General features: G+C 54.5%; 2 protein-coding genes across 6 annotated transcripts in view; both read right to left on the bottom strand.

The window, feature by feature from the left end:
* Nucleotides 1–9,865, bottom strand: part of TTYH2 (tweety family member 2) — a 40,740-nt gene extending 30,875 nt beyond the window's left edge. Inside the window, 2 exon segments of the mRNA XM_031657741.1 lie at nt 611–783; nt 9,678–9,865. Of these exon segments, the coding sequence (XP_031513601.1) occupies nt 611–783; nt 9,678–9,806 (302 nt within the window). The 5' untranslated portion in view covers nt 9,807–9,865.
* Nucleotides 9,866–13,423: 3,558 nt separating this feature from the next.
* On the bottom strand, nt 13,424–18,749 carry RPL38 (ribosomal protein L38). Of its 5 annotated transcripts, none has more exons than XM_009191156.3 (5): nt 18,625–18,749; nt 18,378–18,418; nt 18,147–18,207; nt 13,952–14,074; nt 13,424–13,495 (listed from the first exon to the last, which is right to left on the bottom strand). In XM_009191156.3, the coding sequence occupies exons 2-5, from the start codon at nt 18,378–18,380 to the stop codon at nt 13,470–13,472; spliced, it is 213 nt and encodes a 70-aa protein (XP_009189420.1). In that variant the 5' UTR covers nt 18,381–18,418; nt 18,625–18,749; the 3' UTR covers nt 13,424–13,469. The 5 variants fall into 5 exon arrangements, with proteins under 5 accessions (XP_009189420.1, XP_009189421.1, XP_009189419.1 ...); XM_009191157.3 differs by having other exon boundaries at nt 18,599–18,690; XM_009191155.4 differs by having other exon boundaries at nt 18,607–18,690.
* Between the last annotated feature and the right edge of the window lie 787 nt (nt 18,750–19,536).

Raw genomic sequence — 19,536 nt, 5'->3', positions numbered from 1 at the left:
ACCACTGCACTCTGGCCTGGGTAACAGGGTGAGACCCCATCTTATAAATAAATAAATAAATAAATAAAAGAAATTCTCACTTCCTCATCCAAACCGAAGAAGAACTGGCTAATGACATTAAAGGCTATTGATCTTACAAGAAGATGGAATTGGTTTGTGCTGAAATTCTCACTTCCTCATCCAAACCGAAGAAGAACTGGCTAATGACATTAAAGGCTATTGATCTTACAAGAAGATGGAATTGGTTTGTGCTGGAGTCAAACTATCTTCTGATCTCACAGACCCAGGGCAGCAGCTGGCAGGGGACAGGGACACAGACTGGAGATGCCCAGTGTTGGTGCAGAAATGCTGCCTGCAAGGCTGCTGGGCACAGGACAAACTCACATTGGGGCAGGGTTTGGGGGGCCACTTGGGAGACCTTTCTGGAGACCCCATCACCACCCCGGGCATCTGATTCCTGATGCTTGGTAAGAAAAGGGACAACATTCATTTGGGGACAAGCTTTTCCATCAAGGTAGCCAGAGCTCAGTCAGGAGAACATGGCCAGACAGTCCCTGGCCCCTTGCAGAGTGAGCCACATACCCCAGGCCCAGAGCCCAGGGACACTCACCAGCAGACGAGCCCAGCCACCACGGCTGTCCAGGTGATGCAGCAGGAGTGGCGCTGCTTGGTCTGTACCGCATCGTCTTGCTGGCAGCAGCAAGCACAGACCAGGTAAGCCACAAGAAAGATGAGGTTCAGGCCCAGGCAGACCGCGGCCACCAGCCCCAGGAACAGCAGCGACTGGAAGAGAGCAGAGGCCTGTTGTCACTCTTCATCCCTGCAGTGCGGGGCTCTGGAAGTGCCCTGCCCTTGAGCCCGGAGTGCCCCACCGCCTGGGCTGCAGATAGGACCAGAGCTGAGCTGTGTCTCTCATCCATCCTTCCAAGCTCCACCTATGGTTCAAGTTCCTACTTTGTCAACAGAGGGCCCGGCGCTAAGGCACTTGGGTGGGAGTAATGGAGGGCACGAAGACAAGTGGTGGGCCTGGTGGTCAGTGAGGGAAGGGTGTCAGAGCTGGTCCCCAGTTTCTGGTTCAGACCCTGGATGAAGATAAGGACCAGGTCCTACTGATGAAGAGTCTGAGTCACTCAGGAGATAAGGCAGGAATTCCCGGCGGGCAGGCAGGGCTGTGGGTGGTGAGCTCTATGGCTTAGGGAGACAGGCAAGGACAGGGATGCTGTCCAGGACCAGAGTACCCAGAGGCCTTGGGCGCTGAATGCCACTGAGACAGGGCCTGGAAGAACAGGCCTGTGTATCTGTCGCCTGTTCCATGCAAGGACCCCGCTGTCCCAGTCTGGGCATCATCCTTTACCCAGAATGTGAAGAGCTTGTTCTAGGTATTGGGTCCATCCTGAGAATCGAGAAGCCAGCTCCATGCTTGGGGGATGCGTGAGGGGGCGGGACAGTCAGGATAGGCAACTTATGGAGTCCCTTCCACTGCACCCCAACAGGGACAGCTGAACCTCCAGGGCCAGCAGCAGCAAAGCCAGAATTCTGAGGGGGTCGGAGGGGCCTGAGGCCTGCCTAGCACCTCGGGGTCCTGCAATGGGAGCCACTGTCTGTCAAGAGGCCTGGTGCCACTCTCTGCTCACTCATCTCTTGATTTTGCCAGATGGGCACCAGATGGCACCAGGATTGGCGGTTGCCAGCCAGGGCTGGACCTGGCTCTAAGTCAGGCTCCTGAGCTGACAGCCGTCCCTGCCTCCCATGCACCCCCGATAGGGGTTCCTGGTCCCGAATCCCTAGCGCCCCGGGGGGCTGCCTAGGAAAGCCTGTTTCAGGGAGCCCTATGCAGGAGGTGGCCATCGGCAGCAAGTGGGACTCCGGGACCCTGCGGTCTAAGGGGGAGATGAGACTAGTGCAGGGGCAGGCACACACGGAGACAGCCCTGACAAACCAGAGCCGGGCTCTGCAGTCCGAGGCTTTGGGGCCGTTTTCCAGGGGGACAGACACCTACTGGAGGCCATGCTGCTAGCCCTGTGAGACGCGGGCAGGCCTTCGGGCCTCTAACACAGGCTGCTCTGCTGGTCACTCTTGGCTGACAGACTTCTCAGCTGAAGTGGTGGGGGCAGCCCAGAAAAAGGCAGGAGAGATGGCTCACTTGGGAGGGGAACAGATGGGTTTGACTTAAAATGTGGCTTTCTGCCAGGTGTGGTGGCTCACGCCTATAATCCCAGGACTTTGAGAGGCCAAGGTGAGAGGATTGCTTGAGCCCAGGAGTTCAGGACCAGTCTGGGCAATATAGGGAGACTCTGTCTCTACAAAAAAAAATAAAAATAAAAGATTAGCTGGGCATGGTGGCATGTGCCTGTAGTCTCAGCTACTCAGGAGGCTGAGGTGGGAAGATCGCTTGAGACTGGGAGGTTGAGGCTGCAGTGAACCATGATTGTGCCACTACACTCCAGCCTGGGTGACAGAGGGAGATCCTGTCTCACAAAAAAAAAAAAAAAAAAGTGGCAGATCTGGGCACCTCCCTCTCCCAAAGACTTCACAGTGAGTGTGACAGGGGGCTGGGGCTGGGGCTCTCCCCGCCTGGACCACTCATGAGCACAGCCTGTCCCTGGGACTGACCCCAGCAAGTCCAAGGGTAGAAAGAGATGGTGGAAAGTCACTGCCCCTCTTCTGGTCCTCAGTCTACGCCCCTTTGCCAGAGGGCCCTACAGCCCAGGCCAAGGCAGAGGAGGCCAAGACAGCTGGGAGTTGAGAGCCTCTTTCCTCAAAGTGAAGTTTACCAGCCCGTGACCTGTGGCCCTGACATCTTCTAGGAGCTTGTCAGAGGTGCAGAATCCCAAGCCCCACCCTGGAGCCAGTGAATCAGACCCGCCTCTAGAGACGATCCCAGGCAACATATATTCCATTAAAGTCTAGGCAGCACACAGCAGTTCTCAAACTTTTTCCAGTAGCTTAACGTTTTCTTCGAACTGACTTGCTTAGCAGAGCCCTGAAACACAGAGCTCCATCTGAATAAGGAATGGATAGAAATGTCACGTTTTGTCCTGGCCGCCCCTTGGCAGCCCCTGAGGGGCCCTCCGCTAAAGCCCAGGGATCCTCCCAACCATTTGTAAACCAGCGAGGCCTGGTGGCATGCACTTGTAATCCCAGCTACTGGGAGGCTGGGATGGGAGGATCACTTGAGCCCAGGAGTTTGAGTCTAGCCTGGGCTAGGCAACAACATACCCTTAAAAAAAATAACTCAATCCCCCAAAAAAAACCCCAAACCAAGCCAAAAAACAATTTGCAAACCATTGTGCAACATGCATGCCATGACCCAGCAATTCTGCTTTACAGAAAGGAGGGCTGTGTCCATCTGAAGATACACAAATGTTCACAGCAGCTTCACACAGCAGTCACAGCCAACACCCAAAAGGACAAAAACGTCCAACAAGAGAAAAGATACAGAACACGTGCTATAGTCTCAGAATACTACACAGCCATGAAAAGGAAACTAGCCACACATGACGATATTTCTGGGACGAATATCCCAGAAGTCAGGTTGAGGGAGAAAGCCAGACACGGAACAGCAGAGACCGTATGGATTAATTTATATGAAGTTCAGAGTCAGAGATACTCATCAACAGCCAGAGAAATGTGAATCATCGAATCATCGCTACCTTTGGGAGGGTGCTGCCTTCAAGGGAGCATGAAGGAGGCTTCTGGGGGATCAGGAATACGATTTGATTGGGATGGTGTTGCACACACACACACACACCATGCACGCAGGTGCTCAAGGGTATAAATTCATTGAGCTGCACACTTAAGATTACACTCTTCCCTGTAAGTTATTCCTTTTTTTTTTCTTTGAGACAGCGTCTCACTCTGTCACCCAGGCTGGAGTGCAGTGGCGCAATCTTGGCTTACTGCAACCTCCGCCTCCGGGGTTTAAGTGATTCCCCTGCCTCAGCCTCCTGAGTAGCTGGGATTACAGGCATGTGCCACCATGCCCAGCTAATTTTTTTGTATTTTTTTTTTTTTGAGATGGAGTCTTGCTCTGTCACCAGGCTGGAGTGCAATGGTGCAATGTTGGCTCACTGTAACCTCCGCCTCACAGGTTCAAGCGATTCTCCTGCCTTAGCCTCCCGAGTAGCCAGGATTATAGGCACATGCCACCATGTCCAGCTAATTTTTTTGTATTTTTTTTTTTTGAGACGCAGTCTTGCTCTGTCACCAGGCTGGAGTGCAGTGGCATGATCTCGGCTGACTGTAACTTCCGCCTCCTGGGTTCAAGCGATTCTACTGCCTCAGCCTCCTGAGTAGCTGGGATTACAGATGTGTGCCACCATGCTCAGCTAATTTTTTTGTACTTTTAGCACAAAAGGACCAGGCTGGTCTTGAACTCCCGACCTCAAGTGATCCATCTGCCTTGGCCTCCCAAAGTGCTGAGATTATGGGTGTGAGCCACCAGGCCCAACCAAGTTATTCCTAATGACAAAAAATGTAAGGGAGCCCCAGACAAACCTCCTGTGTAGCCGAGAGCCCAGCTACTGTCCAGCCTGCCCCCAGCTACCCTTTACTTCGAGTTTGCCTCCTGAACAGCCCCACTATCATTTTATCACTAGTGGGAGAAGCTCCTGAATTTACCAGTGTCCCTACCCAGCAAGGAAGGCTCATCTGAGAAGGATCAGGCTGTGGGTGATGCAGCCGGCTCCCCCGTTTCGCTCTCTCAAGTCTCCTCCAGCCTCTTGATCTCCCCCTTCAGCAGGCGCTGAGCCTCTGTGGTCTGGGGCCTCTCCAAGCTGGGCAGCTGGCCTCAATTAGGTTACTGATAATGCTGTCCAGCTCCAGTGAAAGCGAGGCCTGGGAAACCCAAACTCGGAGGCCTTTTTTTTTTTTTTTTTTTTTCTTTAAATTTCCTTAAAAAAAAAAAAAATACAGACAGGCTCTCACTATGTTGGCCAGGTTTGTCTCCAACTCCTGGGCTCATGTGATCCTCCTTCCTTGGCCTCCCAAACTGCTGGGATTACAGGCGTGAGCCACCCTGCCCAGCCTTTGGAGGCCTTTTGTTAGGGAGTTACTTCCCAAAACCCTCCTGGGAACCCTACCTAGGTGCTGGGAAAAAACAGGTGGTGGGTGGGACAGGGTGAGAGGGTGTGGGGGAAAAGGAGTGGGAAGGGAAGAGGAAAGAAGAGAGAAGGTGGGCAAGGGAGGAGGAAGGAGGAGGGAAAAGAGGAGCAGGGAGGCTCCCCACCCCTCCCCCAGCAGCACCATCTCCCAGGGCCAGCTTGGTGTCACCTGCTGCTCTCTAATGGGCAATTATTTTCTTGCTCCTAATTAACGCCGCAGGTCCCCGTGTGCATGGAGGGGGAGGGGAATGGAAGAGGCAGCCAAGAGTTCTGCTTCCAGGTCCCCCTGCTCAGATGGACAGAGCTTTGCCAAGACAATTTCCCACGCCACCCCACGCCTCCCACTGTGCCCTGCAGCCACCTCCTTCTCCCACGGCAACACCAGGCCCCCAGCTCCCACACTAGTGCTCAGACTCTGCTTCGCCCCTCATTAAAGGGACTTCAATTATTTCTGATTTGTCACTGTATCATGAAAAACCCAGAGCGGAGAGTGCCAAGCTGGGACCCAAGCTGGGGGCCACAGTGACCACGGCAGCTGGACCTAAGGGGCTTCTGCACTGGGTGGGGGAGGGGACAACAGCCCCGGTCCCCAGAAGACCTGGAGAGAGGTGAGCCGGTCTCAGGGAGAGGCTGGGAGAGAGAAACGAGGAGCACCTAGAGGGAGAGGCTCCCCCCACAGGCCCACTGGGAAAGATTAAGCCCTCTCCCAGCACAGCATGACTGTCTGATGACCGTGACTCAATTCACACTGGATGCACGGAGCTTCCTCATCCCAACCTCGGCTCTTCTCAGATCTCGGCTGGGATGGGCTTGCTGCCTGGTCCTTCTTCCTCAGACCTGCCCCCAAGTCAGAAGCAGGAAGTCCTGTAGTTCCGGTCTAGCTCCCAACGCTCTACCTTCCACTCTGTACTTTGGCGAATCTATGAACCGGACCAACCAAAGAGAAAATGCATGGAAATACATGCCTATGTACGAAAAATTAAACAACATCTCCTCTGCCTCCTAACACATGTCCTGAAAGAGCGGCTGGTCGGCTGATCCCGGGCAAGGGAAGCTGGAACAGGAAGCACACGTGTGGCCACCTGCCTGTTGACAGTAGCAATAACTAACATTTGCACAGCCTGTGGGAGCTTACTAAGATGTTTCAAGTACTGAGCTCATCAGCATCCGGTCTCTCCTGAGGGGCTGGCTGGATGGTGATGGTGGCGCTCATGCCCAGGCAAGGACACTGAAGTGCCTCGTTCATTTGCTCAGAGAGACAGTGCTGGATTCAGTACCAGGTGCCCATTCCCTTGTCCCCAACACCGCCCAATGGACACCTGGCCGGCTGCAGTCTTCTTCCCAAGCAGCAATTGTGGCAGTTTCCCGTGTGCCAGGCACTGGCCGCAGGCTTCATAATCCATGAACTCGTCAGTCCTTTTACCAACTCTTTGGAGTAGGAATCATCTCCAAATCCAATCCCCCTCATCTGTCAAAGGTGAGAAGACTCGGGCTGCAGGTCTAGGCTGATTTCCTTCCAGACACACAGCCACATCTGGCAGCCCAGAGCCAGGTGCCCGCCAGGGCCAGGGCGCCCTCATCCACAGCCCTGCCTTGGTGCTAACCTCTCATGACTGCTGACCGGAGGGTAGCCTCCCCACAAGGCTGGTGACACAGGCCAAGTGGCCTTTGTGAGGACTTGGGCTCAAGTTCACTGTGGGAAAAGGGGTGAGGATCAACTATCAGGAGGACTGGGGGCTTCCACAGCTCCTAAAGACCCCAGAAAGTGAGTGAGAGCCCCTACCTCCTGAGGAAGGTTCTGGAACACTGAATTTGCTCAGGAAATCCCAGCTCACCAGGTGACCTGCTCTTCACCATCTCTGCACTTCCAAGAACCCCCTTGCCTTTGAAATCCCATGCACCACCCACATCCCACGAGGCCAGCACCTGCCTGTTTCCAACTTTGCTTAGTCTCTGATGCACATGCACCAGCCCCCCACCACACACACACATTGTACCACCAGCCAGCACTGTGCATTTGAACATGTGGGGCATGAGCTGAAGCCCTTTCTGCAGGCGTTTTGTTCAGTCTCCCCCGATCAGAGTCTGTGGAAGAGATCTCCTTCCTCTCCATCCCCCCACAGGGTACTGTCCTGACACACTGCTGAACCTCACAGCCACTCCATTGAACGATCTGTGTCACCAGCTCCTGTTATGTGGTATGAGCTCTCTGTACTAGGCATGATAAGTGGAATATCTCATCTAATTCTTGCAGATGAAGGGAGCAAGGCTCAGAGAGGTTAAGACACCTACCAGTGGTCACACATGGAAAGAACTGGGAATCCACCCCAGCCAACTGGAGGGCAGAGCCCCCACCTCAAACTGCGTGGTGTCTGCCACAGCTCTGAGCCCAGAGCCCAGCCGCGGAGAATCCCCAGGAATTCCTCCTGCTGCCTTGGTTATCATGGTCACCCCACGCCTGGCACGGCACTTGCCCCAGTCAAGCTTGCTGAGAACTGGGATGACTGACGGTCCACCTGACTCTGTTAGTGACTAGTGCTCAGGAGGAAAGAAGACATCCAGGAGAGACCTGTGGTCACAACAGGGGAACTTACCAAAATAGGAGCCGCCTTAAATAACACCCAGAGCCAGACTTCCGGCCCTGGCCCACCATGCTCATCTCCTACTCAGCGATCTGGGTGGTGGGGAGGGGTGAGCGGGACCAGGAGCCAGTGGGCAGGGCCGGTGTCAGCTGCCCAGGAGCAGTGGCCGATGGGAAGGGACACCCTCTGGAACCATTTGATGCCCAGCACAAAGTGAGCCGGGGCTGGAATCCTGGGAGGAGGGGCAGAGGCTGGAAGTAGGTTCCTCTGGCTCAACTGCCACCTGTCCATGGGACTGAGGGGGCTGTGGGCAGGCCCAGGCTCCACCAGCCACAGTTGCTGGGCAGATAGGAACTGTCTCTGGGGCCAGTAGGTTGAGGGAAGTCCCCTTATCATCCCTGCCCCACCAAGGGATCTTCCTGACCAATGAGAAGTTTAGATTTCCTCCAGTGGAGAGGAGAAAACTGTGGCTGGAGACCCTGGGTGTGGGATCTGGGGCACAGGGTGTGGGATGGGGACACACACACACACACACACACAGCTGTCTCTGAAATCATATCCGCCTCTTTTCATGCATTCTCTGGGAGAGGAAGATTCCCTGGAGCTATCCCCAGGCAGTCACATTCTCAGGGAACACGGACTCCCACAGGCTAGGGTCCGGGGGAGGGAGGGCGGGTGTGCCCACTGATTGCTATCTTGCTCGCGAGTGCCCACTGAACCCCAGGAAGGGGTCCTGATGCTCCCCTCCCTCTGGTAGGGCAGGCACCATCTGCCTGGGCCTGATGGCAGCCGGGTCGCCAGGGGTTATTATTAGACTCCCTGTCACTGGCACTTGGGCACCTCACACTGGATCAGGATTCCCTCCAAGAGGCCCTGCTTTGCTCCGACCTGTCCCGTATCTGGAGAACTTGACACAGGGAGAGGCCGCCGGGGGTCAAAGTCCTGAGATGGGCGCCTGGCTCTGAACAAATGGACCCCATCCTGGGCCACTGGCCCCAGAGCCTCTGACCTAACACACGGAACTGATACAGGTGGGCCACTGCGGCCAGAGCAGGTGTGACCAGACCTGAGACAGGCTGGGAGATTCTGCAGCTTTGTTTGTCTGGGTAGGGAGGTCTGGGGGAGCCCTGGCCCTGTCTGTGGGGTGCAGAATCCCGCCAAGGGCCAGCAGAGTAGGGAAAGGGCGGGGAAGCCGGGAGTGGCTGCCCTAGGCCAGAAATTCAGGGCTTAGAAGGTGTGGTGGGGTGGGGAGAGGGGTGTGGGGGAACAGGAACGGGCCAGTCTAGGACCAGGGGACACAGAGAGGCTGTCAATGCAAGGGGGTCCTCAGGACGACAGTGTGAGATGGGCCGAGGGAGGCCACCTTCCTTCCCTGGAACAAGCACAAGCAGCTGTGGGTTCTCTGCGCTAGAGGGGAAGTGACCCACGCCGCTTCCCCCAGCCCTGCAGCCTTCCAGCTGGGACTCCCACCCTGCAGGCCAGGACTGGGGAGGAGGGGTGCTGCGGAGACCGACTCGGGAGACTACTCAGTTTCTGCCAAACTTTCCCAGGCCACTTAGCCTCGGAAAGAGAGCGCCCCATCTTGGAATCTCCAAAAGGTCGAAAACGCCGGGGCACCCCCTCAGCATCCCCGCACCTCGAGCGCCAGGATTACCCCGACACGAATGCCCCTATCCCTACCCCGCGCCAACCTGCCCGCTCGGCGTTCAGCCCCTGTCCCTGCAGGCGGTTTCGCGCCCCTCCTTCCCTTCCCCACGCCCGCTTCACTCTGATCTCTTCAGTCTTCTGGGCCCCCAGGTTCCCAGACAGGAGGGGACGCGGGCCACGGGCCTGGGAGGGTGGGGGAGAAGGGGAGAGGGGAGACAGGAAAGGGCTGCGCGGGGAGAGAAGGGGTCTGAGAGGCACGTGGGAAAGTGCAGGCTCTCGAGGGGAGAGGGGGTAGTGCGGGGACTTGGGGCGCGCGTGGCTGGGGTCTGGGGCGGCGCGAACTCACCTCCTGGTAACTCTCGTCGCCAGGGTTGAAGGTGCTGTTCACGGGCTGCAGGCGCAGGCCGAGGTGCGGAACGCTGTGCAGCCACACGACCCACCAGGGAGCGATGTAGTCCACGCGCGCCGCCTGCATGGCTCGGCCCGAGTGCGACCCACACGCTGAGCCGCAGCTGCGCTCAACTCCCGGCCCGGGCCCCGCGCCCGCCCCGCCCCCCGGCCCCGCCCCCCCCCCGGCCCCCGCCCCCCCCCCCCCCGCCCCGCCCCGCCGCGATTGCAGTCCCAGTTCTGGGCGGGGATCTGTCCTGGCCAGATAGAAGGAGGGACGTGAAAAAAGCTCCCAGAAGTCTCTAAATCGGTTTCAGTCTCGAGGTCCCCGAGCTGCTGCTTGTTTATGATCAGATCAAGGGTATAAGGTGTCAGTGGGGGCAGCCAGCAGTCACAGGCCAGAGAGGGGCGACTGCCCGTCCCAAAGGTTTGTCACAGGGTAAGTAACCGACAGACTGGGAACGGAAGGAGGCAATCTTCAGCCACTCGGTCACTCATTCTAAATTCACTCTCAATCATTTTTTGGGCATCTATTGTGCAAGCCCTGTGGACTTAAAAAGAGAAATAAGACGCGGTCCCTGCCCTTGGGAGCTCCCGGCGCATCTGCCCCAACGACTCACTGAAGCTGCTTGCCGCGCGCCTGAGTGAGGACAAGGTGTCCTAAGGACTGAGAAAAATTGCTTGATTCTTCCTGGCAAATGGGACAGGGTGAGCTTCCTGGAAGAGGGGGCCTTCGAGCTGTGTAGTGGGGAAGGTAGGAGAGTGATGAGAGCGCCCGGAAGGGACGAGCATTCGGGGAGACCGAAGCGCATGCAACAACACATTTGTTGAGCACCTACTAAGTGCCAGGCACTGTTACATCGGTGATGTGACAACAGCCGACAAAAACCCTCACCCCGAGCGCAGGCACTGCAGAGGGTGATGACAGTACCTGAGAAGATGCCGAACGCAGGCCAGGAGGGGCTCTGGGGAAAAGCAAAGGCAGGGGAGGTTGCCCATTGGGGAGCCTTGCGTCCCTGGGCCCTCAGTACTCTGCACACATACAGAGGCCCCCACCCATCCTGTAACCACAAACTGCTTGGCGTGACTGGCCAGCAGAGGGAGGAGCCCAGGCTGAAGGACAAGTAGGGGTCAGGGGTAGGTAGGGTGGAGTGATGGGGTCGAGGCAGATTGGGTGTAGAGACCGCACTGCGCAGCCAGCCTGAGGGGTGCATAGCGACCCAGGCAGAGATGTAGGTGAGAAAGGAGCCCCGGGAGGATGGGGGTGGGGCTCCTAGGGTTCTGGCTGAAGGAACCAGGTGGATGCCGGCAGGCTGAAAAGGCTGGTAAACACACGTGGCTGCTGGGGGGTGGGGCTCCAGTCACCCCTGCTCAAGGGCCCTGTATCCATTAGAGGGAGTCCTGGCCTCGGGGCCTCTCCTCGTGGCCGTGATCCCACAGTTCTGGGGCCCTGCAGGAGCCCAAAGCTGAGGGGCACGGGAAGTTGGAAAAAGCCGTTCTTCTCTCATTGGGGTGTCTTTCAACAAATTTTCTTGAGCATGTTCTGTTCTAGAAGCTAGAGTAATGGATGAAACACACATTCCCACCTGCACGGCGTCTACAACCTAGTAGGTGAGGTGAGGTGGACTTGCATCCTGCAAACAGCGATTACAGCCCTTGCGAAATGCCAGAGTCCCTGCTGTAGGGAGGAGATGGAATGTGGGCATCGGGGTTGTTTCCCAAAGGACAGTGACATGAGCTGAAGGACAATCGGGAGTCAAAGAGGGAGGTGCTGGGGGAGGCCTCTGTGCAGAGGGAACAGGACCCTGTGAGATCAGGGACTAGGACCGGTGGAAGGGGAAGCAAGAAAGTTCCAGAACAGGAGAGGGGAGCCGGAGAACTGCAGAAGCCAGACGATCAGCTTGGAGACTGCGGCAGGGGAGGGAACTTCTTTGGGTGAAAACCTCATTTTAAAAGGTCTTGGTCTCTTGACTCAGTCCCTGCAGTTGCTGGGGAAAGTGGACCCTTCAGGTAGGGCTCTGGTAATGGCCTTTATAGCCCCTGCCCTCAGAGGCCCCCCAAGTGGGAAGGGCCTGCCTCCTAGGCAGTGGGTGGTCACAGAGGACTGACTTTGAACCCAGTACAGGGGAGCCCCAGGAGGCTGGAGGCCTGCACATGGCACTGGAAGAAAAAAAACTGTGAAGGCTCTCCCTCAGGGATATTCCCACAGCCACCGGAATGCAGCCCGGACTATCCAAACCTGCTCAGCCCACCTGCCCCCAGCCAGACAGCGACCATTCTAGCTGCTTTCCTGGAGGCCTGCTGACCCAGAGAGGTGTCAAAAAGCTGAGGCAGAACAGGGACAGACCTCCCAGAGACTCAGCAGGGAGTTGCAGAAGTCAGCAAACCAGCAGCTGTAGTCCATCCCCGTCCCCCTCATTCACCTGTTACGCAGCACTTAGGGGCTTGCTGAAGCCCCAGCAAGGCAGTGTCCACCTGAGAGCTTGGAAACACACCTACGCCCCAGACCACTGCAATCACAACCTCCAGTCAGCCCTGGCCACGGGCCCCAGATGACTCTGAGTCACAAGCCAGGGCTGGGAGGCACTGTATGAAAGGCGGCCTTCTCTACACAAGGCTGGACACACCCCTTCATGGCCTGTCTCCTAGGAGCTGGGATGAATCTCTGGAGGATGTGCTGGGAACAAAGAAAACCCACGTGGTAAACGCTCACTCTTCCTTGGGAATCTGAAATGTTTACAGAATGGGGAAGGCTGAAAGTTGCCCACAGTGCCACACCTGGGGCTGAGGGCCGACGTACCCACCCTCTCCCTCTCCCGGAGGAAACAAGACCCCCAACCAGACTCAAAACCACCTCACCCCGTCACAATCCCTACAGATATTCAAAGACTGGCACTTACACCTCACAACCTGAGTGCGTTTAAATGCCTAACAATACCAAATGCACTGTACACCACACTTTAAAAGGCAGACTCAGTTCCAGTGGGGCTGTCCGCTGTGGCACAGCACCACCTGGTGGCCACCCTGACCCGCGCACCTCCCTCCACTGTGTCCCCCCACATCCCAGTACCCTTACAGCAAGCCAATGAAAGAGGTGTTAATGTGGCTGTTTTGCAACTGAGGCAAAAGTGTAGTCATTTCTTCCAGTCAGTCAAGTTAGCGAGTGGCAGATGTGCTACACCATGTTGCCCCCATTTTGGGACCTGTTTGAACGGCATGCCCCGTCGCTCTGCCAGTATGTTTAACCCCACGTGCTGTTTCCATCACGGCCTCCCCACATCTCCTTATTTTCAAACTTGGGCTGAAAACAGATGGCCTCATTTGCCCACTGAGATCATGTTCAAGATGAGGGATGCGCTGGGCACGGAGGCTCATGCCTGTAATCCCAGCACTCTGGGAGGCTGAGGCGGGCAGTGAAACCCTGTCTCTACTAAAAACACAAAAATCAGCCTGGCGTGGTGATGCATGCCTACAATCCCAGCTACTCGGGAGGCTGAGGCAGGAGAATCGCTTGAACCCAGGAGGCGGAGGTGGTAGTGAGCTGAGATCGTGCCACTGTGCTCCAGCCTGGGCGGCAGAGCAAGACTCAGTCTCAAAAAAAGATCAGGATGCCGGGAGGCAGCAACAGGACCCGTGTCCTGTTCCCACCAGAAGCTACTACCAGGTAGCATATTTTCCTTTCCCATCCTCAAAGACGAAAGACACTTAGGATTTTTAGTATTTTAATACACTTCAAATCAGTGTGTCTGGTTCATTTCAGTTCCTTCACTGCCAAACCTAGAGGAAAAGAGACAAAAGTAAGCCATCCAGAAGACACATCTGAGTTGCTGCTGCTTGTCTAGATTTTGTACTTAAGCTAAAGAGAGCACACAAGGTTCAGAAATTAGATCCACCAGGGAAGTTTTGGTTTAGTGTCTGATAAAACGACTTGGTCTATTATATTCAATCTGTTCCCTGTAAAAAATGGGGATTATCAGTACCAGCACCAGCCTCGAAGGACATGAACAGCACTAAATGAGCTCTAACCTCTCTTTTGGCTAAGGAAAGGATTTCTGCTACTGTATATAATCTGAGAATCACAACTATTCCTCACTCCCAAGAGCAAGAGCAGATTCTTAAGACCATAAAATGGGCTCTGAAATCTGGGAGGGATTCAAAACAAGATACAAGACGGCCACACACAGCAACCTCCCAAACCCCACCCGCCCCTGAAGTGACTTCAGGCTCACTCACCAGGGGGCAGGGACTGCTTCAGTTTCTCTGCCTTCTCTTTGTCCGTGATGACCAGGGTGTAAAGGTATCTGCTGCATCGAACTTTAAACTTCACATTGTCCTTATTTTTCTTGATCTTGACAGCTACCGGAGACCAGAATCAGGAATTAAATTGTATCACAAAAAACAAATGTGACACAGTCCACATGCAAATATACTCAAGCAGTCAGCAGCACGCAAGGGACAGTCAGCACCCACCTCCAGCACTGCCCCTCTGCACAAACAGAAAACACTATTACCCATTCCTGCAACTTCGAACTTTTATTGGGTACACTGAACACAGCATTGTAGAACATCCTCTATCAACCTCACTATCTTTCTTATTTCTACTTTTTTTTTGAGACAGAGTCTCGCTCTGTCGCCCAGGCTGGAGTGCAGTGGCGTGATCACTGCAAGCTCCGCCTCCCGGGTTCACGCCATTCTCCTGCCTCAGCCTCCCGAGAAGCTGGGACTACAGGCGCCCGCCACCACGCCTGGCTAATTTTTTTGTATTTTCAGTAGAGATGGGGTTTCACCGTGTTCACCAGGATGGTCTCGATCTCCTGACCTCGTGATCTGCCCGTCTCGGCCTCCCAAAGTGCTGGGATTACAGGTGTGAGACACCGTGCCCAGCTGCAACTCCATTTCTGCCAGTAACTGCTATGGGAATGGGCACATCAGAGGAAGCAGCACTGTGACTCAGAGCCTGCCAAAGGCATGAGGTGCCTGGGCTCTTGTTCTTAATGCATCCAGGCACCTGGGTATCTATCCAAACTAACCCATTTCAGTGTAACACTGACCCTAGCAACTGAACTAAGCTGAACACCACTTGCAAAACATATGGAGCTCTTCAAAATGGTTACTCAGTTGGGCGCAGCGGCTCACGCCTGTAATCCCAGCACTTTGGGAGGCCGGGGCAGGCAGATCATCTGAGGTCGGGGGTTCGAGACCAGCCTGACCAACACTGTGAAACTCCGTCTTCTCCTAAAAAATAGAAAAATTAGCCGGGTGCCTGTAATCCCAGCTACTGGGGAGGCTGAGGCAGGAGAATCACTTGAACATGGGAGGCAGAGATTGCAGCGAGCCATGATCCCGTCATAGCACTCCAGCCTGGCAATAAGAGCGAAACTCCATCCCCCCCCCAAAAAAAAAAGTTTATTCAACATTGCCGTATGTGCAGCAATTCCATTTCTAGATATATACCCTGAAGAACAGACAGCAACCACAGAAGAAATATTTGCACACCCATGTTCAGAGCATTATTCACAATAGCGAAAATGTAGAAGCAACCCAATGCCCATCAACAGACGGATAAACAAACCGTGGCCTCCCACAATGGAAAACTCGGTCTGGGTGTGGTGGCTCACGCCTGTAATCCCAGCACTTTGGGAGGCCGAGGCGGGTGGATCATGAGGTCAGGAGATCAAGGCCATCCTGGCTCTCAGTGAAACCCCGTCTCTACTTAAAAAAAAAAAAAAAAAAATTAGCCGGGCATGGTGGTGGGCACCTGTAATCCCAGCTACTCAGGAGGCGGAGGCAGGAGAATGGTGTTAACCCGGGAGGCGGAGCCTGAGGTGAGCCAAAATTGCACCACTGCACTCCAGCCTGGGCGACAGTGAGACTCCACCTCAAAAAAAAGAAAAAAAAGGCAATGCTGACACATGCTGGAGAACTCTGAAGAGAAAGAAGCCAGCCACAAAAGGTCAAATATGCAATAGCAGACTCCACTTGTATGGGGTATCCAGAGCAGTCACATTCAGGGACAAACTGGAAGCTGGTTGCCAGGGACTGGGAAGAATTGGGAGCTGGTGTTTAACAGAGGGAGTTTCAGTTTGGGAAGATAAAGTTCTGGAGATGGGTGGTGATGGTGGCAGCTGCCCAACAATGTGAATTTACTGAATGCCACTAAACTGTACAATTATGCTTTGTGGTCTAGCCAGGAGTGCAGCAGCATAATCACGGCCCACTGCAGCCTCAATCTCCTGGGTTCAAGCAATCGCTACCTCAGCCTCCTGAGTAGCTAACACCACAGGCACACGCCTGCCTAACTTTTTTCTTTTGTAAAGACAGGGTCTCACTATGATGCCCAGGCTAGTCTCATCCATCTGCCTCAGCCTCCCAAAGTGCTGGGATTACAGATGGGAACCACCATACCCAGTGTAAATGTTGAATTTTATGCTACGCCTATTACACATTAAAAATTAATATAACAATTTCAAAAGTTTTTTCAATAGCTACTGACACTTTACTATCTCCAGGGGACTGTGACCCCTACCTTTAAAGCCGCATCATCTAAAATCCAGGTTCCCAATTTTTTGTGTGAGACAGTCTCACTCTGTCACCCAGGCTGGAGTGCAGTGGGATGATCTCAGCTCACTGCAACCTCCACTTCCCAGGTCCAACTGATTCTCCCGCCTCAGCCTCCTGAGTAGCTGGGACTGCAGGCATGTGCCACCATGACCGGTTAATTTTTAAATTTTTGGTAGAAATGGGGTTTTGCCATGTTGCCCAGATTGGTCTTGAACTCTTGGTTCAAACGATCTGCCCGCTTTGGCCTCCCAAAGCGCTGGAATTATAGGCATGAGCCATCACGCCCGGACCACCACCCTTTTTAAACACAAGCAAAGGATGGTGTCATGTTTAACTTGCTCAGAAGGGTAAGTTACCTACTGGTAGAGTTGGGCTTTGAACTACGCAGTGACCCCATATGGCCTGAAATAAAACTAACCTGATAACCTCATTTCTTTATACAAAACACTGGCAAACAGACATCATTCCCACCAGATGCTATTTGTTCCCACAGGTGGTCACCACCTCAAAGGTGACAGCCTGTTTTGGGTAATGGGGACACAAATATGACCCCCACCTCTGCCTACCCCCAACTCACTGAAAGGCTCTCCCTGTACACCAACCACCGTCTGGCACCATCACTGGCACGGAGCATTAGCTGGTGTCTTAGCCCATCTTAACAGGCCTGTCCCATGCAACCCCACTTCCACATGTGACCTGATTCTCTTTCATACAGCTGAAAAAATATGACTCTGGGTTCAAGTAACAACATAACTCAAGACCTATCAAACACAAGCTCCCAAATCTTCAAGTATCACAAAGGGATAACACAAGTACCTCTCTCACACTTGGTGTAAAACTTTTAAGTGGGTAGCAGAGATTGGCACCTATGCATCGAAAATCTGCTGTTTAAGGATTTTCATGAATCACCTTCTTTCCCCTGTATGTACAAGCTGGGAGACAGACTCACCACAGTCCAACTTAACCTTTGTGACTTTACAATGGTGGGAATGCGATGTGCATTCAGTAGAAGCCCTGCTTCAAACTTTGATCTTGGCTGGGCGCAGTGGTTCACGCCTGTAAGCCCAGTACTCTGGGAGGCGGAGGCAGGTGGATCACCTGAGGTTAGGAGTTCGAGACCAGCCTGGCCAACACGGTTAAACACCGTCACTACTAAAAACACAAAAATTAGCTAGGCGCGGTGGCGCGTGCCTGTAATCCCAGCTACTCTGAGGCAGGGGAATCGCTTGAACCTGGGAGGCGGCAACTGCAGTGAACCAAGATCGCACCACTGCAATCCCGCCTGGGCCACAGAGCCATACTGTCTCAAGAGAAAAAAAAAAAAACAAAAAAACCTTTTTTTTGTTTTGTTTTTTGTTTAAATCTTTTTCTGGGCTAGATAGGTATGACACCTTCTGACACTGGCCATCGACCACAGGATCACGAGATAAACGACTATATTGCAGTGTGCCATACTCAATACATTACATGCAAATATCCAGCACTTCATTACAAAATGGGTTTTGTGTTAAGATTTTGCACAACTGCAGAGAACCTAAACTCAGTGTTTATGGGACGTGTGTTTTGAGGCTTTCGCGCAGTGGAGATTCCGTTCCGAAAATTTACTGTATTATACAAAAGAAAACTGAACTCCGGGCAGCCTCTGAGATGCTCGCGATTAGCTAAGATGGTCCTAGAATTCCAGGGCCTCAACGTGCCCCACACAGGTCTTTCTCATGGGAAATACGATGAAACCACTGGTCCCAGAGGGCCAGGCACACGCCCAGACAGCCTAACCCGTCTCCTGCCAGCCATTCCGGGGAAGACGCTACCGGAGCGGTGCCAGGGTAGGCACCGGTCATCTTGAACCTTCGGAGCAACCACTTACATTTGGCATCCTTTCGTCGGGCTGTGAGCAGAAAGTCCTTGATTTCCTCAATTTTCCGAGGCTGCAACACAAAGGAAGCGGGTAAACAGACAGCAAAGAGACACGTCTTCCGGTGACGGTCCAGTCCACCAGCTCCTCCCGGCCTCTGGAGGCCCTGGGGAGGCTCTCTCGCCCTCGCCCCGGATCCCACGAACCCACACCGGGAAGGCGCCAGGCAGGGACCGTACTCACCATGGCGACAAGGCGCGCAGGGAGCTGGCGCGGACCGGGACCTGCAGGAAACAGTCCTTGGCGTTAACACGGCGCGGGGGCTGGCAGTCAACCCCGCTTTCCCGCCCTCCCCCGAAATATCGCCCCCATCACACTCCCTTTCTCCTCCCCGACACCCTCCACGTGACCTGGGGTCCCCAGATTTCACCTGGCCGTGGATTGCCCCAGATTACCCTTCTCACCCGCGTACCACTCGAGAGACACTCACAGCCAGCAGCGACCGAATAAAAGGACGAAAAAAGGACGAGACTTCCGTTTCCGGGCAGTTAAACCCTCCCAACGGAGGAAACTGGATACGGTGCCTGCCGAGGGTCAAGACTCATGTAGGCGTTGGCACTTCCAATTTCAGCAGCCCTGCCCCCTCGTGGTCGAGGTCAACAGTGCAGCTCCAAGAATGGAATGGACCATCCTGGCTGCCGCCCTCCCTCCGACTCCCTCCTCCCACTGCTCCCCATCCCTTCCTTCTATGACCCCCGCCTCTTCCCCATCCACCACTTCCTGTCTTCCCCCGCAACCTCCAAACCCCAGCCTGGCTTTGCTAGGTTTTAGTTCAGATTCAGTTCGAAGAGCTAACGCTTATACTCCACGGCTTTCACTGGACCTGTGCACGGGACATCTGCACAGAGAATTCTTCATTTAATGGCAGAGACCGTCGTGTGCACCTTGTAGAACCTCTTGTTCTGGCGCCTCACGTTTTCTTCCAGTCTCCTTTTTGGGACCTGAACCTGTCATGACCAGGGCCCTGGGATCTTCTTTCCATAAGAGGGAGCGTTCCTGCCTGCTGCTTCCAGTTCCTTTAGGAATTGGTGTACAATGAAAGCAAGTTAAGGCCGGGCGCGGTGGCTCACGCCTATAACCCCAGCATTGGGGGAGGCCGAGGCCGGTGGATCGCTTGAGGCCAGGAGTTCGAGACCAGCCTGGGCAACCTAGTAAGGCCCCCCCCCACACACCCATCTCTATCAAAAATAATAATAATAATACTTCCAACAGCTGTCGCAGGGCTGCCCCTGGCTAAGTGTCTCACCTCTAGGGCTGATGGTGCAGCAGTGGGAGTTCTCCTGCTGTTGCCGGCTCTCACCACCGCCCCAGAGGGGAGAGGTGGACTCAGGACTTGAACCCC

The sequence above is a fragment of the Papio anubis genome, chromosome 17, assembly GCF_008728515.1.
Source record: "Papio anubis isolate 15944 chromosome 17, Panubis1.0, whole genome shotgun sequence".
Lineage (NCBI taxonomy): Eukaryota > Metazoa > Chordata > Mammalia > Primates > Cercopithecidae > Papio > Papio anubis.
The sequence above is the reverse complement of the archived record's forward strand: the minus strand, read 5'-3'. Positions and strand labels throughout refer to the sequence as shown.

Bases quoted from the DNA above. Each gene is read 5' to 3' on its own strand.
- RPL38 (XM_009191156.3), bottom strand. The intron at 14,075-18,146 runs GTAAGTGGTTGC...GGTCTCCGGTAG, and splicing joins CCGACGAAAGGATGCCAAAT to CTGTCAAGATCAAGAAAAAT. The intron at 13,496-13,951 runs GTGAGTGAGCCT...CTTTTCCTCTAG, and splicing joins GAAGCAGTCCCTGCCCCCTG to GTTTGGCAGTGAAGGAACTG.